Source organism: Balaenoptera acutorostrata, chromosome 7, assembly GCF_949987535.1.
Source record: "Balaenoptera acutorostrata chromosome 7, mBalAcu1.1, whole genome shotgun sequence".
In the NCBI taxonomy this organism is placed as follows: Eukaryota; Metazoa; Chordata; class Mammalia; order Artiodactyla; family Balaenopteridae; genus Balaenoptera; species Balaenoptera acutorostrata.
Genome location: NC_080070.1, coordinates 96,880,626 through 96,907,456, shown reverse-complemented (window position 1 = coordinate 96,907,456; position 26,831 = coordinate 96,880,626). Strand labels below are relative to the sequence as shown.

The 26,831-nt window shown below is 35.0% G+C and overlaps 1 protein-coding gene and 1 long non-coding RNA gene across 5 annotated transcripts in view; one reads left to right on the top strand and one right to left on the bottom strand.

Moving 5' to 3' along the window:
• Window positions 1-26,831, top strand: part of PTPN12 (protein tyrosine phosphatase non-receptor type 12) — a 91,374-nt gene that overhangs the window by 28,282 nt on the left and 36,261 nt on the right. For all 3 annotated transcript variants that reach the window (XM_007187103.2, XM_007187104.2, XM_007187105.3), the window contains 6 exons: window positions 4,603-4,711; window positions 16,024-16,100; window positions 19,042-19,137; window positions 19,928-19,966; window positions 22,678-22,749; window positions 26,408-26,467. In XM_007187103.2, the coding sequence (XP_007187165.1) occupies window positions 4,603-4,711; window positions 16,024-16,100; window positions 19,042-19,137; window positions 19,928-19,966; window positions 22,678-22,749; window positions 26,408-26,467 (453 nt within the window). The remainder of the gene's footprint in view (window positions 1-4,602; window positions 4,712-16,023; window positions 16,101-19,041; window positions 19,138-19,927; window positions 19,967-22,677; window positions 22,750-26,407; window positions 26,468-26,831) is intronic.
• Window positions 23,105-26,831, bottom strand: part of LOC103012062 (uncharacterized) — an 83,321-nt gene continuing 79,594 nt past the window's right edge. The window contains exon 5 of one of the 2 annotated variants that reach the window (XR_451424.3): window positions 23,105-23,835. This is a non-coding gene — a long non-coding RNA (uncharacterized LOC103012062). The remainder of the gene's footprint in view (window positions 23,836-26,831) is intronic. The other variant, XR_451425.3, reaches the window with a different exon arrangement.

Below are 26,831 nucleotides of genomic sequence, written 5' to 3'. Positions count from 1 at the left end.
CATTTCATAGTTAGTGAACTTTGGTGGGGCTACGTCTCCTCCCAAGTACTATTGGGACATTAAATTTGGTGTGGTATTCAAAGAACAAAACCGTCTTCTTTCGTTTAGGCCAGCATTCAAATCTTATTCTAAGATTAATTTATTTAACATATAAGCATTAAATATGCTCCAGGGATGCAGGGCATTACACAGTTTAATCTGACAGTAATCTTGTACTCATAGAGTTTAGAGTTTAGTAGAGGAAATAAGATGTATTCTCTTTATATATTTATCATAAAGAGAAGGAAATGGTGTTTCAAGAGTACATATACAGTCTAAGAAGAACTCAGAAGGGAAAGATTATTGTTGCATGAGGGGAGTAAGAAACTCTGAAGGAGCTAGGACTTAAAAGATGTATAAGATTTGGAGGTGAGTGGAATGACCACTAAGAAGCAAAGAAAGAGCATACACAAAGACACAAAGATGATCATCATGATAATTTTTAAAAGTCGAATCTCGAAAGTATCTTTTTATGGTGTTTTGTTTTGTTTACCAATTACATGCTGCTGGTGTCAAGGGCTACCAGATCTGTACATTGTTGTATTATTCTGATGTTTTAAGAGATTTAGGAAGGAGTTTTGGTTTGCTGTACCTCCCAGTTTATCTAGAATTTAATCTCAAAACTTTTTTTTTTTTTTGGCCACGCCGCGTGGCTTGTGGGCTTGTGGGATCTTAGTTCCCCGACCAGGGATCGAACCTGAGGTCCTGTCAGTGAAAGTGCTAACCACTGGACCTCCAGGGAATTCCCTCAAAACCTTTTAATTCTTTCATTTAAGTACTTTTGTTTATAGGTGGTGTGGTTTTTTTGCTCCCACTTGCTGCTGAACAGTGATCTCCTCCCCATCCCTTTTTTTTTTTTTTTTTTTTTTTTTATTTATTTATGGCTGTGCTGGGTCTTCGTTTCTGTGCGAGGGCTTTCTCTAGTTGTGGCAAGTGGGGGCCACTCTTCATCGCGGTGCGCGGGCCTCTCGCTATCGCGGCCTCTCTTGTTGCGGAGCACAGGCTCCAGACGCGCAGGCTCAGTAATTGTGGCTCACGGGCCCAGTCGCTCTGCGGCATGTGGGATCTTCCCGGACCAGGGCTCGAACCCGTGTCCCCTGCATTGGCAGGCAGATTCTCAACAACTGCGCCACCAGGGAAGCCCCGCCATCCCTTTTTTTTTGCTACTTGATAATTACATTTTTCCTTCTTCATCACTAATCCGTGCCCCTCCTCCCAAGAAAAATCCCTAATCACTTTTCAGAAATTGTCAATGCTGCCAATCTGTACATAAAATCCAGAGGAATCTAAGAATTGTTGAAAATCAACATCCATTCCTCCATGCAGTCCATCACCATACTCCTTCCTCTTGAACATACCTTATGCCAGCGGTTCTTACGCACAGCCCCCAGGCACAGCCCCCGGACACAGCCCCCGGACACAGCCCCCAGGCACAGCCCCCAGGCACAGCCGCAGCATCACCTGGAAACTCATTAAATACAAATTCCCAGGCTGCATCCTAGACCTACCGAATCAGAAACTCTGAGGGTGGGGCTCTGCAATCCTCCTTTTAACAAGCCCTCCAGGTGATTCTGAAGCATGCGCAAATTTGACAATATGAATGAAGCATGCTTTAAAATACTCAACACTCCCAAGCAAACAAATTGGCCTAGAATATGTGACTCCTTTTGATCTCTGATCTAAGAAAGGTTTTATTTAAAGAAAGAAAGAAATCTGTAGTAGCAAATAACATTTAAAGAGTTTCAGTAATTACTCAATAGTAATAGTTAACATTTATTGAGCCCATTTTTTCATGCCAGGCTCTTTGGTGAGAGTAGTAGGTATTATTCTCAGATCACAGAGGATGAGACACAGGTTAAATTAATTCAGTGTCTTATAGCCAGAGAGTGTCAGATCAAGAATTTTAATTCAAGCAACTAACTATAAAGCTGATCTTTTTGTTAGGAAATAAGTTCCTATTTGAGGATATCTTTTCAATATAGTTGGGTAGAATTTTTTTGATGCCAATTTTTTAAAAAGTACAAAACAGTTTTTATGTTTAATAGGCCACCATTGTTTTATTTATACTACATCATAGATTAGTATCTCTAAGGGGTATGAAAATTTCTAAGTACACTACTTATGTAGACTTATTTTAATAGAACATTCTTCATTGGAACCGTGACAGTAGAAGGCATCCCATGCTGTGCTGGTCTTTAAGAAAACTGAATGTATAAAAATTCAAACTCAAATTAGATACCTATTTGTACACAAAAGTGTTCTTAAGTTTCATTATATGAGAAACGAGAAGTCATTTTCTATAAAAACTTTGTTTTGCACATTTCTCAATAACATAATTTGTCTTGTAAAAGAAGAAATGCTTGCAGTGTTTGTAGCAGGTATTCCAGAAGTGCATTTACATTTTATAATTAAATTCATCCCCTCTTCCCTTTGCTTGTAGTTCTTTTATATGTGTGTATGTGTGTGTATATATGTGTATGTGTGTTTTTTTTCAGTGACAGTTACCTAAGTTATATTCCTTTCCCCCTGTGTTTCTGCAACTGTTTGGATTGATATCCTTCTGTTAGTCACATTCACATAGAATATTTTGTAATACTTTAAGGTACTATATTTAAAGATGAAAATCTTTGAGCAGAGAAAACGCAAAAATTCTGGTTAAATATGTGAGATATATGTTAGTAACTGGGAGGATCTTTGTTAATGTGGAATAATGAAATTATGAATAATCTTTTCTTTTACTTTTTTTAACATTTTATTTTTGAATAGGTAATGCATTCATGTAATCCAAAAAGTATGAAAGGACGTATAGTAATGTTTCCTTCCCATCCATTTCCTATAGCAACTCATTCTCTTTCCCATAGACAACAACTTTTGTTAATAGTTTCAGAGATGTTTTATGCACATGTACAAGCAAATACAAATTCATTTTTTTCTTTTTAACACCAATAGTTATATATACACTACTGTGTTCTCTGGTTTTTTACACTTAATATATATTTTTGAGATCAAGAGCTTCCTCATTTGTTTTCAACATATGTCATATTTGATTGTATAAATGAAACCTCTTTTTAGCCAGTCCTCTATTAATAGTCTTTTCCAATTTTTGCAGTCTTTTGCTGTTATAAACAATTCTGCGGTAAATAACTTAGTGTGTGCATCATTTCATGAGTGTGTACCATTTATCTAGAGAACACATGTGTGGAAGTGCAGTTCCTCGGTTAAAGGGTTACGTGCATTTGTAGTTGACAGATTACCCTCCTTAGGGGTTGTGCTAATGTTCTTTTCTACCAGTACTGCATCAACGTTCTGGTTTTCCCACACCCTCACGAACAGCCCAGTTACTTTGTAAATACAATTTTTACCCCCAGTACACCTACCTACTTTGAGAACTTTATTACTACAGGAAATAACATCATAAATGTGGAGAATTTTGCTTTGGCATTGTGCCAGTGCAGAACAAGATTCTAGTTAAGTCTTTTCATCTTAAAAATGAATATTCCTGCTTTAGATCTCTAAGATTGTGATGATAAAGTTTAGTAGTTTTTCAGAGAAGAACAGAAAGCTTACTATTCTATGTGTAAGGGTCTATTTTAAGATTATTTCAAGTGTTATATGTTAAAGTATGTCAATACAAGAATAAGGATCTTGAATTAAAGTTCTATCTGTGATTTTTAAAAAATATAGACATAATATTCTTAGTTGCTTAATTATTAGCATCCCAAGGAACAAAAATAAAATGGTGAAAAGTTAAACATTACCAGATTTCTTTTTCATTTGTATTTAATAATTTTGTTGAATAGTAAAACTAGAATGCCTTCAATATGTCTTTAAGCCTGGAAGAAAGTAGGCTCCTTTGAAATTAAATTTCAGCAATGTAGTTGAGTAGTGAATTTAAACAATTCACAATGCTGACTTTCAGTGCTTCTGAAAGCAGGAAGTGTATTACTGACATGCAGAAATATTCCAGCCCAAAGAACATCCCTATCGCCATATGTGGTAAGAATTTGTCACTAACTCACAAACCACTTCTGTAATGCAGTGAATAAGCAGAATTGGTCTTTGTTAGACATTTCCAATTCAATATCAGAGAACTTTGTTTTGCAGTGTCTTATAAGTAACTATTAGCTTATGCCTTGGAAGGAGGCTTGCACATCATGGGTGCTCACGGTTTATTGAGAGAAGAAATAAAGAAACTTGTACATAATCTTTTAGGCATGATTTTCAAATTTGCTTTTTGAGACCCTGAGTTAAATATTCTTATTCAGTGTATTAATGATTTATTTAAATAAAATTACTTTTATTCTAGTGTTCCCCCCCCCCCCTTTTGTTTTTTACTACTGTTTGGAGTATTAATCTTATGTTTGCACTTATGCTAAAAATGAAATTATCTTAGGGTTAATTATTAAGGGGTAGGGAGATATTGTGAACTTAGAAAAACAAGAAAATGAGTTGTGAGGAATCAGGGTTAGCAAAATTCAATGAAGAGCTATTATTAAAATTTTCATTAAAATTTTGAAATACTAATGTTTTTCTGAACTTGAATTTTCTTTTTTTGATTTTAAGCGACTAAGAAGATTGTCAACCAAGTATAGAACAGAAAAGATTTATCCCACAGCCACTGGAGAAAAAGAAGAAAATGTTAAAAAGAACAGATATAAGGACATACTGCCATGTAAGTTTGAAATGCCATTAATGGAACAAATGGAAATGCTAATCAGCAGTTTTATAGCCTAAACTTGCTTTATTCTAAATAAATAAATGATAATAATTTGTGATTGTGCTTGCCTTTCCTTCTGATAATAGTTTTGTTGTTGTAGTTGTTTTATTGTTTAATTTTTCTTTAAGCATCACAATTACTCTGATACTAACTCACTTTTAAATACTGAAAAATCCAAGTAAAAATACCTTTTGTGGACTCCCTATTCAAAGAAGTTATTTTGTTAAAATAAAATAATACAGACATAATTCAATAAGTATAATTGAATACATTTTGTAAAATGCTAAAAATATTAACTCTTACCTATTGTCTATTAACAATAAGAACCTTAATTGATTAATTATGCATTAAAAATGAACCATAAGATGATTCATGCCTGTGTGTGTGCTGTTCTCAGTAGTCTAAATATGATCTCTGAGGGTATCTCTGAGGGCATGCCTAAGACTGATAACATCATATTCTAATAACGATAGTGTAATTATATTCTTAAATAGCATAGTTTTCTAGCAAAATACCTTTACCTCTAAAAGCATGCATACATAAGGGTCCCCATTTTATAAAGTAAAAATTTATATCATACCTGCTATCTGTTAAAGCTACCAGTAGTCTTTCTCTTTTCCTTCAAGTATCTTGAAATATATACATTCCATGACACCATTCCCTCAACTCTCCATTCATCCTTTTTTCCCTAGCTTTATTGAGATACAATTGACAAAATGTCATTCATTCCTAAAGCTTGTTCTTCTAAAATGTCCTTGATAAATTTCCCAATGACTTTAATTGCCATATTTGGTAGTCTTTTTTTAGTGCTTATTCCTTTCTGTTAAATATTTTGATGTCATTGACCAGTCCCTAGTTTTGAAATTTTCTTCTTCCTTAATATCCCTTTTTCAAATTGCCTCCTCTCTCTCTTGTCTCCTTCCCTCTCTTTCTTACTGTCTTCTTTGCATAAATTTAATCCTTCATCTCTCTGTTGTTGTTCAGCTTTACTCTCAGCTGTGGGATCTGCGGGTGGCTGGTAGTAGCAAAATTATTACAAAGCGGCAGCATAGCATAATGGTGAAGAGTTCTGACTCTGGAAGTTCAAATCCTGGTTCTGTCACTTGCTGTCTGTGACTTTGGACTCATCCTCTCTGTGCCTTTGTTTCTTCATCTTCAAAATGGAGATTAAAATAATAATACTTTTAAAGATTATTTTGTGCATGTAAAATGCTTACAATTATCCCTGGTATATAGTAACCATTCATTAAGCTTTTGGAAAATATACTCTACTTTTCTTACCAGTCCACTTCAGAATAGTGAATAGTATAGGTTTCTGGACAGTTTTTTTAAAATTAAGCAATATAATCTTAAGGTCCTCTTACTGTGCTCTGTAATTAATGCACATACTCTTAAAGAGACAGTTTCTCCACCTTCTTTTTCTATCATCTGGGGAAATGAATCTCAAATAGCTTCAGGTTTCTGTTTTCATAAGTTGTGTTTCATTCATTAATTTTATAAAAAACTTTGAGCATATACTATGTGCGGCAGATACAGCAGGAAACAAACTGACAAAATTCCCTGCCCCCGTGGAGCTTATATTCTAGTCAAGGTGATGGACAATTAATTCAAATAACATATTATGTTCTCTCATAGTAATTAGTGCTATTGAGAATAATATAGTAGGAGGTACATAGAGAAAATTGAGAATAGAAGGGGGAAGCTTTGTGATTTTAAATAGAGATAGAGGGGGAAGGTCAGTGGTATGCTGTTAACTGCCCCTCTGAAAAATAAAAGCCTTGGTTTGTATTGCTTGCCAATTTCCATAGTAAATGGACTATTTACCATAGTCATCACAACAAAACTATGAGGTAGGTACTATTATATGCCATCTTGCAGATGAAAAACTGAGACAGAGAGAGGTTAAATACCTTGTCACACAGCTAATAGGGTGGTGAGAAGTTAAACCCAGGCAGTTTGTACCCAGAGCACTGGTGTTCAACTACAGTGATTTTGCTCCTGAAGGGACATTTGGCAGTGTCCGGAGGTGGTTTGGTTGTCACGACTAGGATGTGGGGTGAGCAGGCCGCTCCTGGCATCTCGTGGGTAGAGGACAGGGACCCTACTGCATCCTGCTGTACAGAGGCTTCAGTCTCTCCGCAACAAGGAACTGTGCAAGGCCCAAATATCAGTAGTGCTGGGGCTGGGAAACCTTGCCCTAGAGCCTGAGCTCTTAATTACAGCGCTATAGGCAGAGTAGCAGTGCCTTTTTCCCTTTAAGTTATTGAAGGTTTGATAAGTCAGTTTCCCATAAATTTCTAGTCATTTTAATTTGGAAAACTATATTGAAAGTAATAGTATTTAGAGATAATGTTTTCTTACTATCATAAGAATAATGTAAATTGTCAATTTCCTTTGAGTATTTAGCATGCCCAGTGCTTGCAGGTACGGTATATTTTTAAAAACAGCTTTGTTGAGGTATAATTTACATACCATAAAATTTACCCATTTTAAGAAAAGGGAACTCTTGTACACTGTTGACGGGAATGTAAATTGGTGCAGCCACTGTGGAAAACAGTATGGAGCTTTCCCAAAAAACAAAAAATATAACTATCATATGACCCAGCAATTCCACTTCTGGGTATATATCCACAAAAAACAAAAACACTAATTTGAAGAGATGCAAGCACCCCAATATTCATAGCAGCATTATTTACAATTGCCAAGATATGGAAGCAACCTAAGTGTCCATCAACAGATGAATGGATAAAGAGGTATTTTAAATATAGATATAGATATAGTGGAATACTACTGAACTATGAAAAAGGAGGAAATTTTGCCATTTGCAGCGACATGGATGGACTTGGAGGGCGTTATGCTAAGTGAAATAAGTCAGACAAAGACAAATACTGTATGATATCACTTATATGTGGAATTAAAAAAAATACAGCAAACTAGTGAATCTAACAAAAAAGAAGCAGGCTCACAGATATAGTGAACAAACTAGTGGCTACGGGGAGTGGGAGTGGCAATATGGGGGCGGGAGTGGGAAGGATAAACTATTGGTGTATGATATGCTCAAGGATGTATTATACAACATGGGGAATATAGCCAATATTTTGTAATAACTATAAATGGAAAGCAATCTTTAAAAAAAGTTTATAGAGTTGTACAATCATCAACACAATACAGTTTTAGAATATTTCCATCAACCAAAAAGGTCACTTATGCCAGTTTGTAATCTTCAGCCTCAGGCAACCACTAATCTGCTTTCCATCTCTAGATTTTCCTTTCCTGGAAATCTCATATAAATGTAATCATACAATATGTAGTCTTTTGTGTCTGGCTTTTTTCACTTAGCATGTTTTTGAGATTCATCCATGTTGTATAATATATTAGTATGTAGTTCATTCCTTTTTATTGTTCACTAGTATTCCATTGTATGGCTATCACATTTTGTTTATCCATTCAGTAGTTGATGAACATTATAAATAATGCTGCTGTGAACATTTCTAGGTAAATCTTTGTATGGACATATGGTTTTATTTTTCTTGGGTAGATACTTAGGAATGGAATTTCTGGGTCTGTGGAAGCTTATGTTTATTTTATTAAATTATTTTTTAAAATTAATTAATTAATTTTATTTGGTTGCCCTGGGTCTATTTGGTCTTAGTTATGGCTTGCAGTCTCCTTAGTTGTGGCTCACGGGCTCCTTAGTTGCAGCTCGCCGGCTCCTTAGTTGTGACATGCGAACTCTTAGTTGTGGCATGCATGTGGGATCTAGTTCCCTGACCAGGGATCGAACCCTGGCCCCCTGCATTAGGAACATGGGGTCTTAACCACTGCACCTCCAGGGAAGTCCCAGAAGCTTATGTTTAACATTTTAAGGGACTGCTAAATTGTTTTTCAAAGTAGCTGTGTACCATTTTACACCAGCAGTGTATGAGGGTTCTAGTTTCTCTACATCCTTGCTAACACTTGTTATTGACAGTCTTTTTGATTATAATTATTCTAGTGGATGTGTAGCGGTATCTCTACACATCCACTAGAATAATAGAGGTATCTCCTTATGGTTCCAGTTTGCATTTCCCTAATGACTAATGATGTTGAGCATCTTTTCATGTTCTGTTAGCCACTGTATACTGTCTTTGGTGAACAGTCCCTTCAAATCATTTGTAGTTTTTTAAAATTGATTTTTTATAAAAGTTATAAAAGTTCATAACTTTTATAAAAGTTATAAAGTTTTATAAAGTTGAGTTATAATAGTTTTTTATATACCCTAGATACAAGTATTTTTTCAGATATTACGATTTGCAAATTTTTTTCCCAGTTTATAGCTTGTCTTTTCTTAATGGTGTTTTTTAAAGTGTACAAGCTTTTAATTTTCATGAAGTCCAGTTTATCAGTTTTATGGATCATGTTTTTGATATTCAATCCAAGAACTCTTTGCCTAATCCAAACTCAACAAAGATTTTCTCCTATGTTTTCTCATTTCATTCCTAGAAGTATTATAGTTTTAGCTCCTACATTTAAGTCTATAATTCGTTTTGAGTTAATTTTTAATATGGTGTGAGGTAAGGGTCTAAAATAATCTTTGAGCATGTGCCATTGTTCCAGCACTATTTGTTGAACATTATCCTTTCTCCATTGAATTGCCTTCTTTCCTTTGTTGGAAATCATCTGACTGTAAATGTAAGGGTTTATTTCTGGACCCCTAATTCTATTTCATTGACTTATTCTTCAGCCAATATCACACTGTCTTGATCATTATAGCTTTAAAGTAAGTTTTAAAAGCAAGAAGTGTTACGTTTTCTGTGTTCTTATTTTTAAAAAGTTGGTTTGGTTCTTCTGAGTCCTTTGCATTTCCATATGAATTGTGAGATAAGCTTGTCAATTTCTGCAAAAAATCCTACTGGAATTTTGATAAGAGTTGTGATGAATCTGTGGATCAATTTAGGGAGAACTGCCATCTTAAACCATATTGACTCTTCCAATCTAAATGTCCATCAACAGATGAATGGATAAAGAAGGTGTGAAATATATATATAGAATGTCTCTCTCCATTTATTTAGATCTTCTTTATTTCTCTCAGCAATGTTTTATGGTTTTCAGTGTACAAGTCTTGTATTTCTTTTTAAAAAGTCTTTATGGTGTTGTGAATGGAATTATTTTAATTGTATTTTCAAGTTCTTTATTACTAGTATATAGAAATACAATTTACATTTGCATGTTGATTTTTTTTTTTTTTTAATCCACTGACCTCCCTGGGCTCATTTTTTTAAACTAATTTATTTCTGTATTTTTGGCTGTGTTGGGTCTTCGTTTCTGTGCAAGGGCTTTCTCTAGTTGCGGCAAGCGGGGGCCACTCTTCATCGCGGTGCGCGGGCCTGTCACTATCGCGGCCTCTCTTGTTGCAGAGCACAGGCTCCAGACGCGCAGGCTCAGTAGTTGTGGCTCACGGGCCTAGTTGCTCCGCGGCATGTGGGATCTTCCCAGACCAGGGCTCGAACCCGTGTCCCCTGCATTGGCAGGCAGATTCTCAACCACTGCGCCACCAGGGAAGCCCTGGACTCATTTATTTTAGTATTTAGTTTAGTATTTTTTTGTGAAAACTAGGATTTTTTACATATCAGAATCTTGTCATTTGCAACTAATGACCATTTTACTACTTCCTTTCCAATCTGAGTGTCTTTTTTGCCTTATTGCTCTGGCTAGAACCTCTAGTATAATGTTAGCTTGAAGTGGCAAGAGCAGACATCCTTGCTTTTGATCCATTAAAAGTAATTTCATCACTATTCAGAGATCACTTAGTTTTTTCTCAAGCCATCTTGGAGATTTGGTTTATTTTATGGTAGAACACTGAGGCTAGTCCTACAATTAAGAAATTTCTAGGTACTCTTGTGTCAAGGATGACCTGTGCTTTTGTATGTTGAAAAGGGCTAAAACTGAGTTGGCTAGCCTTTAGAAGTGATGGATCAGGGTGTTCTGCCTATCCCAATATTAATTATGGAGATCCTTTTATTTCTCAGACCTAGGATTTATCAATAGGTGTGTGTTTCCTTGGAGGCGACAATATATATTTTTGTTGTTGCAATAGGTGTTGATGTTTGTTCAAGAAAAAAATGTGGCTACTTTAAAGAGCCTCTTGTGTAGTGAATATTGGTTTTATCTATTTGGAATTGGGCTCTTGGGAGATTGTAGAGGCAGTCTGCAAAACCATGGAGAGGAATGATTATTTTCATTTCTTTAATATTCTTTAAATTATTTCTATTCATGTTTATGCTTAATAACAGCACCAATGAAGAATATTAAAATATGCATTATGTGTTATACACAGCATAATATTGATTTTTAAATTCTCAATAATGTACTATGATTGGGACTTCCCTCGCAGTCCAGTGGTTAAGATTCCGTGCTCCCAATGCCGGGGGCCCAGGTTCAATTGCTGGGAACCCTGGTTGGGGAACTAAGATCCCACATACCGCAACAAAGACCTGGCACAGCCTAAATAAATAAATAAATAAATAAATAGGTCGGGGAACTAAGATCCCACATACCACAATTAAGCCTGTGCTGCAACAAAGACCCAGTGCAGCCTAATAAATAAATAAATGAAAAATAAATAAATAAAATTTTAAAAAATTATAAAAAAAATATATACTATGATTATATAGTATGAAGTAGTGACTATAAAATTTGCCTGTGCTTTAGAGTTTTAAAAGCCATTTCTTTTTAAAAAATTTTTATTGAAGCATTGTTGATTTACAATGTTGTGTTAATTGTTGCTGTACAGCAAAGTCATTCAGTTATACTTATATATTCTTTTTCATATTCCTTTCCATTATGGCTTATCACAGGATTTTTTTTTTTTAATTAATTAATTTATTTATTTATTTTTGGCTGTGTTGGGTCTTCGTTTCTGTGCGAGGGCTTTCTCCAGTTGTGGCAAGCGGGGGCCACTCTTCATCGCGGTGCACGGGCCTCTCACTATTGCGGCCTCTCTTGTTGCGGAGCACAGGCTCCAGATGCGCAGGCTCAGTAGTTGTGGCCCACGGGCCCAGTTGCTCCACGGCATGTGGGATCCTCCCAGACCAGGGCTCGAACCCGTGTCCCCCGCCATTAGCAGGCAGACTCAACCAATGCACCACCAGGGAAGCCCTATCACAGGGTATTGAATACAGTTTCCTGTTCTATACAGTAGGACCTTGTTGTTTATCCATCCTGTATGTAATAGTTTGCATCTGCTAATCCCAAACTCCCAGTCCTTCTCTCCCCCTGCCACCCTCCCCCTTGGCAACCACAAGTCTGTAACCTATGTCTGTGAGTCTGTTTCTGTTTCATAGATATGTTCATTTGTGTCGTATTTCAGATTCCACATATAAGTGATATCATATGGTATTTGTCTTTCTCTTTCTGACTTAACTTCACTTTGTATGAGAATCTCTAGGGCCATCCATGTTGCTGCGTGCAAAGGGCATTATTTCATTTTTAAAAAAAGCCATTTCTGTGCCCCATCTTGAACTGACTGAATCAAACTTACTGCAGAATATGCAACTTGGAAATCTTGCATTTTAATTTGCTTTTCCCAGTCCCCAGCTGCTGTATGATTAGCCATAGGTGAAATAAGATTGGCAAAATACTGTTAATTACTGAAGTTGGGTAATGGATAGATGGGGATTCATTATACTATCATATTTTTGTATATGCATAAAATTTTCCATCACAGAAAATTCGAAAAAAATTCCCAGCTTTCATGTAGCAAGCAGCTTGGCACAAGTCTTGACTATCATTTGGGAGCCACTGTTCTCATTTGTATTCACAATCCTCGAAACATTTACTAAGGATCCAATGGTAAACCAACTGTTGTACAAAGTCTCTGGCTTTGAGGTACTTTGAATAGAGGCTAACATGCCACATGAATAAGGGTAATTAATTGGGACCCATCATTTCTGGCAAACATGGTTGAGAGGAAGCTTCGTATAGTTACTTAACTATCATTGTCCTAACTACTGAATTATTCTATTGTCATTTACCCAAAGCATAGGATTTTTTATATGTATATTTCTTATCCCAAATGGCTTTTAAAAAAGACATGTAGGATGGAGTGAAATAAGAAACAAAGCATTGATAAACATGTAAACATTCTCCTTCCTGGAAACATGGTAAGGAGATACATAATTTTAATTGGAAGCTACTGTGTCTTTCTTATATATCTCTTCCTACAAATTTCCAAAGAAAATTTCACCAAAAATAAATAAATGAAATCGGCAGAACTGGGCCTTTGTACTAATGTATAAAATTCGGGTCATTGGCAAATAAATTAGTTATTCATTAGTTGTCCTTTTAAAAAGTTTGCTAAGAAGTTTATTTGTATCTGTTACCATTTCTGTATGTCTTTTTGTATTTTAATTGCCTTTAGTAGTCATTGTCCCTGGATTAGAAAGGACCAAAATGATAGTGGCATGTTACATGTTATGGCCCTTTCTAATCTGGAGACCATGAATCTTAGATAATCCTACTACTTTAGGGTTTCATAGGCCCAAAGTATGTCCCCAAATATTTATTTACTACAAAGGGAAAGATAGTAACTTCACAGTGGAGACACCAGCTGACACCAAATTAACCAAGACCAAGGTTAACCTCACAAGTAACATGACATATTGACATCATGAACCCCTTGGTGTGTCTTCTCACTGAGGACACATGATTGTTCTCTGCTGTTCTGGAGAAAATGCATAACCTCATTCCAGTCAGAAGAAAAAAATCAGTCAAAGGAACTTTTATAGATTGGAAGAGAGTAAGGAGAAATAATAAAGTGTATTGTGGGATCCTGGAAAGAAAAATTATACTTTTTTTTAACTGGTAAAATTTGTATACAGTCTGTTGTGTAATTAATAGTATTGTAACAATGTTAGTTTTCTCATTTTGATAACTGTACTATGGTTATGTAAGTAAGATGTTAACATTAAGGGAAGATGAGTGAGGGATGTATGAGAATTCTCTATACTATTTTTGCAATTTTTCTGTAAATCTAAAATTAGTTCTAAATGAAAAGTCTTAAAAAAATCTATCTGGGCTTCCCTGGTGGCGCGGTGGTTGAGAGTCTGCTTGCCAATGCAGGGGACGCGGGTTCGAGCCCTGGTCTGGGAAGATCCCACGTGCCGCGGAGCAACTGGGCCCGTGAGCCACAACTACTGAGCCTGCGTGTCTGGAGCCTGTGCTCCGCAACAACAGAGGCCGCGATAGTGAGAGGCCCGCGCACCGTGATGAAGAGTGGCCCCCGCTTGCCGCAACTAGAGAAAGCCCTTGCACAGAAACGAAGACCCAACACAGCTAAAAATAAAAATAAATAAATAAATAATTAAAAAAAAAATCTATCTGCACTACCTATGACCAAGGGCTAATTTTTCTCTCTTTATATAGATTTCATATAAATCAGTAGGAAAACATAGACATATGGGGATAATGTTCAAAGGGTATAAACAAGCAGTTTTGGTAAAAGAAATACAAACAACTATATGAAAATATGCAACCATTTGCATAATTCAAGAAATGCAAGTCTGATGTCTTATTTTTAGATTGTCAACTATTAAAATGTATGATAACACCCAGTTAGTTACTCTTACTAATAACACTTGCATAAGTTGGTATATACCTTTTAGAAGGCAAGTAGCAATTCCTCTGTTAGGAACTTACCTTCTCGTACTGCCGGTAACAGATACAAGTACTGCAGTGTTCATTGTAGTAGTGTGTCTAGTAAGAAAAAATGGCCCAACAGTAGTGTAGCTAGTTAAATAAATAATGAAACGTCCATATAATGGATTCCATGTAACATTAAAAAAGAGTAAGGTGATCTGTTTTTGCTCTGGGAAGAATTCTAGGATATACTGATAACTGAAAAGTAACAAGGTTCAGAACAACATGTTTAGTATGATTGTATTTGTCTGCTTTTTCAAAGTATATAGGTATATGCATAAAAATTTCGGAATGAAAAAAGAACTTTAATAGTGTCTTTTTTGGAAAAGAGAGAGCCCTGGAATTCAAGGACAGGGGCAGTTCACTTTTCATCTTGTATCTTTTTTTTTTTTTTTTTTAATATTATTTATTTATTTATTTGGCTGCGCCAGGTCTTAGTTGCAGCACACGGGATCTTTAGTTGCGGCATGTGGGCTCTTAGTTGCGGCATGTGGGATCTAGTTCCCTGACCAGGGATCGAACCTGGGCCCCCTGTGTTGGGAGCATGGATTCTTAACCACTGGACCACCAGGGAAGTCTCATCTTGTATCTTTCTTTAAGATCTAATTTTTAAAAATCATAGTGATATTACCTTTATTTTAAAAATAAAACTACATAATTTTATAAAATTAATAAAATTTATATTTTGAGACTTTCTTGTAAAGAGTTTTTTTACCCTAAGTGGAGATTACCTAATAATAAGTATCACTGGTGAAGTGCAGTATTGAACACTTTTCATACATCATCTTAATTCATTTATTTGTCACAGTTTACTTAATTTTTCTAATTTCTTGGGAAATATGAAAGTTAGATTTCCTTACAAGAACTTTGGCAAATGTATTTGTGTATAAATGGTTAGTGTTCATCACCTAGTATGCTTGTTAAAAACTGTAGACACTTAAACCTCAGACTCTTGTATAGTAAATCTAGGACGATGCCCAGGAATTTGTATTTTAAAAGAGCTCCTGAGATTTATTCTGATTCCAACTTTAAAACACAGCTTTACAATCAGACTTCCTGTCAATATGTTAGAAATTACCCTGCTGGTACCTAGAGTCAATTTTCATTCATTGTTTTTTTTTTTTTTTTTAATTTATTTATTTATTTTTGGCTGCGTTGGGTCTTTGTTGCTGTGCACGGGCTTTCTCTAGTTGTGGCAAGCCAGGGCTCCTCTTCGTGGCGATGCGCTGGCTTCTCATTGCCGAGGCTTCTCTTGTTGCGCAGCACAGGCTCTAGGTGCATGGGCTTCAGTAGTTGTGGCACACGGGCTCAGTAGTTGTGGCTCGTGGGCTCTAGAGAGTAGGCTCAGTAGTTGTGGCTCATGGGCTTAGTTGCTCTGCGGCATGTGGGATCTTCCCAGACCAGGGCTTGAACTTGTGTCCCCTGCATTGGCAGGCGGATTCTTAACCACTGCGCCACCAGGGAAGTCCCATTCATTATTTTTTAAAGTAAATAATTTTAGTTATTTATTTAATCTTGTTTATGGTTTGTTAGAAAAAAAACCTGTCTGCCAATGGGTCATAATTTATGAAATCCTTTTTTTTTTCTTGTAGTTGATCACAGCCGAGTTAAGTTGACTTTAAAGACTCCTTCTCAAGATTCAGACTATATCAATGCAAATTTTATTAAGGTATGTATTAACTTTAAATGGTGTTTCTCTGCCATATTTAATGTCTTCCTACATACTAATTCTATTAAAAAATTTTAAAATTGCCTAACATGATACCAACAGTAAAAGAAGTAAAAATAAAAGCACAGCCATGACATATGTTTATGGGCTTTCCTTCTAGCTTCCTTATTCATAAAGAGTTTTGCTTGGTTTTATGACAGTGGAGATAAAGTTTTTCTATTTTTGTTTCTTCTTTTACATTGAAGACTTATAAACACCTTACTGATTGCTAAATCTTCTCATTTTTCCCTTTGAGTTTAGGTACACAAATGTACATGGTCATTTCTGTTGTTGAACCGTATAGGTTGTTTCCAGTTTTTCTTGATAGTAATATTGCAGTGAACGTTGTTATTCTTTTTTTTTTTTAAGTTTTTAAAAAAAAATTATTTATTTTATTTATTTATTTTTGGCTGTGTTGGGTCTTCATTGTTGCCCACGGGCTTTCTCTAGTTGCAGCGAGTGGGGGCTACTCTTCGTTGCGGTGCGTGTGCTTCTCGTTGTGGTGGCTCCTCTCGTTGTGGAGCATGGGCTCTAGGCACGCAGGCTTCAGTAGTTGTGGCACGCGGGCTCTAGAGCGCAGGCTCAGTAGTTGTGGCACACGGGCTTAGCTGCTCTGCAGCATGTGGGATCTTCCTGGACCAGGGCTCGAACCTGTGTCCCCTGCATTAGGCAGGTGGATTCTTTTTTTTTTTTTTTTTTAATTTATTTATTTATGGTTGTGTTGTGTCTTCGTTTCTGTGCGAGGGCTTTCTCTAGTTGTGGCAAGCGGGGGCCACTCTTCATCGCGGTGCGCGGGCCTCTCACTATCGCGGCCTCTCTTGTTGCGGAGCACAGGCTCCAGACGCGCAGGCTCAGTAATTGTGGCTCACGGGCCCAGTTGCTCCGCGGCATGTGGGATCCTCCCAGACCAGGGCTCGAACCCGTGTCCCCTGCATTGGCAGGCGGACTCCCAACCACTGTGCCACCAGGGAAGCCCCACAGGTGGATTCTTAACCACTGTACCACCAGGGAAGCCCTGAACATTGTTATTCTTTTGAATAATTTCTTAGAATAAATTACCAGGGCTGGAATTACTGGGTAATACTGATTTAAAATTACAGAATATAAACTTAGATTAAAAACTTTTGGCAATTGTCACTATGTTTCAAGTGACAGCTGAAATGCAAGATTAAATATAGTCTTTATAGATAACCTTTTTTGGATACTCTTTGATCAAAAGCAGTCAAGTTTTTTACATATTTATCAGCAAAGAGAGATTCAAACTGCTACTTGAGTAAATAAAAGACTATTTTGTTCTGTTACTCTGCTTTTGAATCTTTCTAGTTATATGGCAGTATAATTTCAATTATTTTATATATGGTATTTATACTTTTTTTAAGGTTCTTTTTTTTTAATTTTTAAAAAAATTTATTTTATTTATTTAATTTTGGCTGTGTTCGGTCTTCGTTGCTGCATGCAAGCTTTCTCTAGTTGCGGTGAGCGGGGGCTACTCTTCCTTGAGGTGTGCAGGCTTCTCATTGCGGTGGCTTCTTTTGTTGTGGAGCATGGGCTCTAGGCACTCTGGCTTCAGTAGTTGTGGCATGCAGGTTCAGTAGTTGTGGCTCGCAGGCTCTAGAGTGCAGGCTCAGTAGTTGTGGCGCACGGGCTTAGTTGCTCCGCGGCATGTGGGATCTTCCCGGACCAGGGCTCGAACCCGTGTCCCCTGCACTGGCAGGCAGATTCTTAACCACTGCGCCACCAGGGAAGCCCCTATACATATCTTAATATAATATTTTGTTGAGAAAAATATTAAGGTGGTAAGAGTTATATGGTAAAATTAATATCTGTGTCAACATTGAACAGTCATGGTTTCAAATAAAAACTGTTTTTACTAAAAAGTCAATTTTACTACAGTTATGGCAAAACCCAAAACTAATAGGTTAAACAAAAATTAACACGTAGGTAGTTCGTTCTTTCAGATATTATTGATGTTTATGTTCTTTCATAAGGACATCTGTTAAAAGTTCTAGTTGTTTTTTTTTTTAATTTTTATTTATTATTTATTTATTATGTTTATTTTTGGCTGTGTTGGGTCTTCGTTTCTGTGTGAGGGCTTTCTCTAGTTGCGGCGAGTGGGGGCCACTCTTCATCGTGGTGCGCGGGCCTGTCACTATCGCGGCCTCTCTTGTTGCGGAGCAGAGGCTCCAGACACTCAGGCTCAGTAGTTGTGGCTCATGGGCCCAGTTGCTCCGCGGCATGTGGGATCTTCCCAGACCAGGGCTCGAACCCGTGTCCCCTGCATTGGCAGGCAGATTCTCAACCACTGCGCCACCAGGGAAGCCCAAAAGTTCTAGTTTTTAATTGTACTTAATAACACTGACTCACTGTATGATTCAATTATGTGCTGGTTTAGTATTTTAGTCCACTATTTTGTTTGATATATTCTTGGGTTTACTATTAGAGTATACATAGTAGGTGCTTAAAACACTTTAAGTTGAATAAGTAACTAAAGGCAGTTATGGAAGAATCTAGGTAAGAAAGAACTATTAGCTAGTTCTAGTATTATCTTTTAGAATTGATGCATGCTTTTATGTTTCTGCTAGAGTTAGCTTTGTTGACTAGGTACTAAGGCTTTTGTTTTTAATTCCTAGGTAACTAATAATTTTAAAATTAGCACAAGGAGGTTTAATTATGAATTCTGTGCATCACATCTAATAATTACACAGAAGTAGTTAACATTTCATCAGAAGCTGAAGTGAAATATATTTCGCCATGCTTTTATGTACTATTAAAGAAAAATTATTTGGAAATGGTTTAGGTGAAAACAGCAGTATTACTAATAAAATTTGAAAACTTAAAATTTAGGTAAGGAAATATTTTTGTTAATCATAATAAATATGAAATTTGCTTTTAACCCTTTTAGGGTGTTTATGGGCCAAAAGCATATGTGGCAACCCAAGGACCTTTAGCAAATACAGTAATAGATTTTTGGAGGATGATATGGGAGTACAATGTTGTAGTAAGTATTACATGTAATGACATGACTTTTGAGCCATAATGATATGTTAATTATAGCTAATGTTTATTAAAAAACAGCAACTGATGGCTAGGATTTCTCATTAAATTTTGACAAACTTGTTGAAATATTTCAAGAATAGGGTGTGATAATACTTTGAATCTTGTCCTATGTCAGTACTAGTAAGACAACTACCAAATAAGATAGACTGATAGATGAGTGGAGAGAGAGCTATGTGATAAAAACAATTATTGTGAAATGTTAATGGTAGAGAATAGATGGTACCTATACAGAGTTTACTGTAAAATTATTTCAACTTTGCTGTATGTTTGAAATATTACATTATAAAATGTTGGGATGGGTAAGCAAATGTAATAACCTTTATGATCAAAGACAGTTAAATACATTCAACCTTGATAATTTTATTAAATGTATATAAAGTATTGCTATTTTTTTGGGTAAATATCCTGAATGCGTTATTTTAATATTATTTCAAAAGACAGAAATAAGTCTCTAAGCTTCAGAAAATTTAATTCAAATCAAATACATCATGTTATTTGAAGCCAATTTAATTTGTTGATATTTAGTTAGTTAGCCCTTTACTTAGAAGGAATGATCTTGATCATTTCTTTAACTCATACTTTAATATTAAACCTACTTTTTTTTTTTGACAGGCCAGGCATACTTTTGCTCAGAATAAAAAATAATTCTTGAAATGTATATTTTATTGAAAAAACAAAATTGTGTTTAACTGATATATTCTTTATCTCATCCCACCCTGACTTCTTTTTAGATCATTGTAATGGCCTGTCGTGAATTTGAGATGGGAAGGGTATGTATAACTATTAACACTTAAAATAATTGTGGAGTATTCTTTTTATTACTTCATTTCTAGGGATATATATTCCTGGTTTTTTATTATACTCTTAGCCCTAGTTTTTAAAATAGTTACTTTTCTTTTTTTGTGTTCTGCAGTTGCTTTTATTTCGTCAAAAGGAGCCACATAATCTCCAAGCCCATAAACTTTTATATTTTATAAATACATTTAATAGATTTTGTACTGTTACTTAGTAGTCTTCAAATATTTAATGGTGGTGTAAGTAGAACACTTTTTATGGATTGAATAAAATTGAGCAATAAAAATGAATTCAATAATTCTGATTAATTTTCATCAATTTACAGCTTGAATATTCTAATTTCTGTCTGCCAATACCACTACATCTTTGTAATTTATCTCCAAAGAGAAGAAAATTCCTTAATCTGAAATTTTTAACATTGGTAAAAACTCTGTCCAAGTGAAATTAGTTTCAAAACCGTTGTGATCTCCTGCAGCATCAATTCCTAAGTCTTCATTTTTAAGTGTGGGCTTCTATACATGTGAGAAACAAATCAAACAAATTATGTGATGATTTGAAGTTTCCTTATACAAAGGTAGTTCATTAGTTAAAGTAAAAAGTCATTTTAAAGTTGTAAAACTTCTTACTAAAATTTTCAGTAAAGGATATGTTGCATAAAACAAGTTAATACATCTTTCAGTTATGTGAGATGTTATGATGTATAAATCATTGGAAAACTTTATTTTTACTAGTAATTTTTGTCATTCCGCCCAACCATATCATTTACAAATAGTGGAAGTATTAGCAATATTGGACAGAAAATGAACAGTCTAAGATTAGAAAATGAACAAACTGAGAAAGTAATTAAGTAATTGTAATTACAGTACAAACTGTTAAGTAATTAAGTTATCTGTTTAAGTATTGTCAGTATGTACTTCAGTACCATTACTATTAATCAGTGGTTAGGAAATTTAAATTTCACCTTCCTAATTTTTTTACAGTTACTTTTAAGATTTAGGCTTTGTTTCTCTTCATTCTATTAATAAGCTCACACTGTATATCAGTAATAATACTTGAAAAATTAAGTTGTATTGCATGCAGAAATATTTGAAGCTAATTTTTTTTGATTCATAGTGTTTTGTTAGTAGTCAGTTTTGTTGTTTTGTCAGTTAGGACTATGAATTTATTTGATAACCTTGACTTTGACTTAGAATGTGACCTAATGGAAAGAGCACAGGTAATAAAATCAAACAGACCTACACTTTACTAGCAGTTGGAGCATGGTATATTGAACTGTCCCCTCTGAGCTTCAGCTTCCTCATCTCTGAAACGAATGATAAATTATTATAGATTATGTATATATGATGTTTAACACATAATTTTTGGTATCAATTGTAATTAGTTCATACCTGAAATATAAATATCAATATAATCATTACTCAGTTATTGCTCGTCTGAATGAGGGGCATGTTAGTCACAAGCTTTCATTCTTACTAAGTTAATCTTCTATAAACTTGTTTTCTGTTTCAAGATGTTAAAACTTTACTAGGCAAAACAACAAGAAAAAAAAACCCTTCAAAATAATTTAATTTTATCATTTTCTATAAACTTCTACTGGGAAATGAAGTTTGTGGCTTTAAGGCTTCTAAAGTATTAATAGTATTTACTCTAAGCTAAACTGACATACTAGGCAGTTCTACTTTGTTGCCCTGAGAGCAGTATTGTCAGCTTACAGTTAATTCTAGCCTATAGGTAACAATTCCACTTACTATATATACGGAACTATGAGAATTTAGTAAGAACTGATGTATTTCCCACTGCCAAAGGTTTATTTTAAGTTAAATTGTCACTTAAAGGGTTTCATTTTATTGGGTCTTGGTAAAATTGCATCATTTCTTGCATCAGAATCACTGGATCTTCTGTAAAGTTAGGCTTTCATTCACTTACCTAAGTTTCTAAAATGATGGGGCTTGATATTAGAAACCAATGAAAATTGAATATTCTACTATATCTATACCTGTTTAAAATGGGAAAGTAAAAGGGGAAACTGTTCGATTATACTTTCTAGAATCTCAAAAGTGGATAGTTTAAATAATACATTATTCTTGTATAGCGATCCACCAGTGGAACATTTGAAATATACTCTTATTTAGTACTTGAAACAATCATATAAGATAAGGATTATTATTCCCATTTTTTACAGGTAAAGAACTAAAGGTCAACCAAACAGTAAAATTGCTACTTGCAAAATTCTTCTGATACCAAGTGGAGTGCTCTTTCCACGATGCCACAGATTTTACACTTAACAAGAATTCAGCCAGTTATTATAGAGATTGTCATTTTACAAGCATTAAAACTTGCCTGGCAACTTTTTATACTGAATGGACCTCCTTGTGCCAGGCACTTTTTTTTTAAGCGATTTTTCTTTTCTAGAGGAGGATCTTTGGAGTCTACTCTATATACCAAGCCGGTAGCAATGAACAGTTTATACACTTATGTTAATAAGGTTCTTATGACTAATCTTGGAGAGGTCATGGTAGCCCACCTTTATGGTTAGTTGGGTAAGTCTGAGAGCTCCTAGCTCCTTGCCTATTGATGGCAGTTTTTCTGTTTTCTGGGAAGGAAGAACACCCTGAACACAAAATATTTGTTAAAGTTCAAGTAAAACAAATTGTCAATTATTTACTAACTTTTTTTTGGAAAACAGAAAAAATGTGAGCGCTATTGGCCTTTGTATGGAGAAGACCCTATAACATTTGCACCATTTAAAATTTCTTGTGTAAGTACCTATTTTTATATATATTATTTAATCAGGTAATGAGTATGTTAGACTGATGAGTAATTAAATTATAATATGGTATGAACCTGGTTTTATATAAGCCAAGCCTTCAGTGTTTTCATGTAAATCTATACTTAATAAACAAACATTAATAATAATGTTTGTTTTTATACTGCTTTTAAATTAAGAAGCTTTGAGAATGACTTTTCATAAACGTGTAATTTCCTTGTACCTTATTTTGTTAATTCTGTGTTAGTCTTTGTATATAAGTTGATCATAAGTGTTATGTATCTAAGAATAAACAAATAACTGCTTTGAGTGATCTATTTGAAAAGTGGTATAAAGTATTAGTTTCAAATTCAACAAATGAGAAAGATCCTTGATGACTGAAGTATAGTTTATTATGCTAATCTTTCATATCTATGTTACTCTCCCCAGAATTGTTATAATTATGTACAAAGATGGGTTTGAGAACTTCCATCCTGAAAGTAGAGATTGATCTTTTATGGCAGAAAACTTGATATGAAACTTAAAATATATACCTATTTGATGAGCTGTGGAAGTGAATTAAATTCAAGTTCTAAAACTAACAACACAAATCTGGGAAAATGAATTAAAGAACAAAAATAGTGAAGGAACAACAAAAAAGAAGTAAAATATAAGCTTTAGAATAGAACCAACAATTTGCTTTGGGTGACACATGATGGTGTCTTTTTTAATCACTTGAAAGAAATATATTGTCTTATTTACTCAACTCAAAATACCATGATTAAACATACATGAAAATTAAATAACTTCCCTATATTAGTCACGGTTTTCCAGAGAAACAGAAGCAGTAGGATGTTTACATATATAGAGAAAGAGGTTTATCATAAGGAATTGGCTCACATGATTATGGAGGCTGGCAAGTACAAAATCTGCAGGGGAGGGTGGGCAAGCTGGAGACCCATGAGGAGTTGATGCTTCAGTTTCACGCTGAAGAGCAGCAGCCTGGAGACCGAGAGCTGATAAAATAGTTCTGATCTGAAGGTGGGCAGGCTGAGACCCAGGCAAACTGGTGTTCAGCTCCAGTCCAAAGACAGTTTGCTGTAGAACCAAGAAGAGCTAGTGTTACAGATGAAAGCAGTCTCCTGGAGAATTCTCTTACTTGGAGGAGGCTGGTCCTTTTTTTCTATTCAAGGCTTAACTGATTGGATGAGGGCCATCCACCTTAGAGAGAGCAGTCTGCACTACTCAAAGTCCACGGATTTAAATGTTAATCTCACCCCAAAACTCCCTCACAGGAACACCAAGAATAACGTATGACCAAGTATCTGAGCACACCATGGCCCAGTCAGGTTGACACATAAAATTAACCATTACATTACCCATCTCATAATTGCTTGTTTTTGACTTTGTTTTCCATGGTTAAGTGAAATATAATTTCTATGATTTTACTCGTCATTGGTGAATTCAAGAAGTCCTTAATTTTATGACTTATTTGTACTTAGGACTTATGAATTCCTCTGATGCTACCAGAAATTTAGTGCTTTCTAGGTTTATGTAGAAAAGGACTCAGACTGTTTTACACAGTCTCCTTTATAAATACAGTGTGATTTTTGTAATGTTAACTGTAGCTCATAGTTAAATGGCCTGGATTTAAAGTGTAGTCAATACTCTAAAGTCCTGGTTAGAATTAACTGTTTGTGGATCAAATTTAAAAAATTTAAAAATCCTACTGCATTTCATATTGTTTGGAATGAATAAAAACCAATGCATAACCATACTGTACTCCTATGAGGGAACACTACCCCCTCACCAGTTCAGAAAGTATTCTACAATATTAAGTCCCTGGACAGTCCAGGAAACCTAGTTCTGTGCAGCATGGTTGTGTTCAACATTTGTAAATTTAAATGTAATACGATAATTGTAATGAATGTCACAGTTCAAGAGACCACATATAGTGATTAATAGTCAACAACAAAACAACTTAAAATTTTTTAACAGTCGGGGATCAGAAATAGTAAGCAACTTATAATAATGAATAGAGAAAAGTAAGAAATAGTTTATAATTTGGAAAAAGATGAATTGACTTTTTGGGTTGGTTTTTCAGTTGCACTAAAAGGTAATTTTAAAAAGTCCTCTTGATAAGAGGTTTGATTTGATTCGTAACAGCTGGTTTGATTTGTCAATGATGGAATTCATGCTGAAGAAGCAAAATTTTTCTTTCAAAATGGAAAGTAATTTGTATGTCATGTGGTTGTTTCAGACAACTCAGGATTCATTATCACTGTTGCAAACAAAAAATCAAATTTATAAGTAGAAAGCAAGGTAGTGAAAATAACCATAGTACGTGACTTGACTATACTTGGCAATCAGAGGGTTTGAGACTGAGACAGGACAGCGTCAGTAGCTCTCTTGGTTCGGGGATGAGAAGGAGGGTAAAGTGTTGGTGAACAGTGGACAACGGGCAGGCTGGAGCTCAGTAGCATGTTGCTGCGTGTAACCACTTAGATCAGATAGCAGCACAATGTCCATGGGTCACTCTAGCTCATTGCCTGTTTTGTGAGTGAAGTTTTATTGGAGTACAACCACACCCATTTATTTATATATTTGCCTATCACAACAGCAACATAAAGTAGACAGAGACTTTATGGCCCACAAAGCCAAAAGTATTTATCTCACCCTTTATAGGTGAGAAAAGGTTAAGTCTTGGACCAATGTTTTCATTCGTACTCTTGTTACGATGAAAATAAAAACATACTTTCCTCTTAATGTTTTTTTTTTTTTTAATATTTATTTATTCTGGCTGTGCCGGGTCTTAGTTGAGGCACGTGGGACCTTCATTGCATCATGCAGGCTTCTTAGTTGTGGCATGCAGACTTCTTAGTTGCAACATGCATGTGGGATCTAGTTCCCTGACCAGGGATCAAACCCGGGCCCCCTGCATTGGGAGCGTGGAGTCTTACCCATCGGACCACCAGGGAAGTCCCCTTGCAATGTTACTTGAAAAGTTCAAAATAAATTACGATGGTTTAAAAAATTAAAGCAGGGATAATATTGAATTTTTTTAAATTAATAAAGCAGTATACCCTGTTGCTCTTGACAATCGCTGTCCTACCCTATCTGTAGTTTTAATTAAAAAGGCAAAAAGAATAGTTAGCTTTCTAATATATTGACAAATGATAGTAAGAGACTTTTAAAGTGATTATGTTGTCATCAACCAAAATAATAATTTGGGATTTTGTGAGTGCATCCTTTTCCTTCCACATTAGGCATCCAGTTAATTCAGAGTTGAGTGTTAGGTAGAGAAAATCAAGCTTAATGGAAAGATAAAATGGTTGAAGATGTTTGTAAGTACTAAGGAGTGACATTTTGTTTGTAGGTGTTATTTCTGTTACATGATTCTGGGGATGGTTGTCACTTTGCAAATATTTTGTTGGATGATAGACTCCTAGCTAAGTAATTGGTTAACAGATACTTCTGTTTATAAATAAATAAATAAATAAAACTTAGATAAATTGATGACTTCTAGAATTGTTGTTTTTATAATTATCAGGCATACCTGCAATTTTAAAGATTAATTTCATATTGTGGACTTTAAATATGAGGTTATTGTTTGTTTTGGTATGTTTTGTTTTAATGTTCTACTGACTCACAAGTGTTTCCCTTTACTTAGGAAGCTGAACAAGCAAGAACAGACTACTTCATTAGGACACTCTTACTTGAATTTCAAAATGTAAGTATTTTCCATTTAGAGACAGATTCTAAGGATTGTTTTTAAAGAGAGGATATATATAAATAATATACTATCTTACCTTACATAGTTAAGGAGGTTTGTTGATTTTTTTAGTTATATAAAATAAAGAAGAAGAAAATCAGATGCAATATTTTATTATCTTGAGCCTTATGTTTATCAATTAAAGTAATATAATTACTTACTTAGAACAACTTACCCTAAATTAAATTTACTGTATTTGGAATAGTTGGTTTCTTTGCTGCAAATATTTTTCCTCTATTGCAGTAAACAGATTATAGTATTATTTACATAATTATTACCCACTTTTACTAGTTTACAATTTTTTAGAAAGAGACAAGCCACT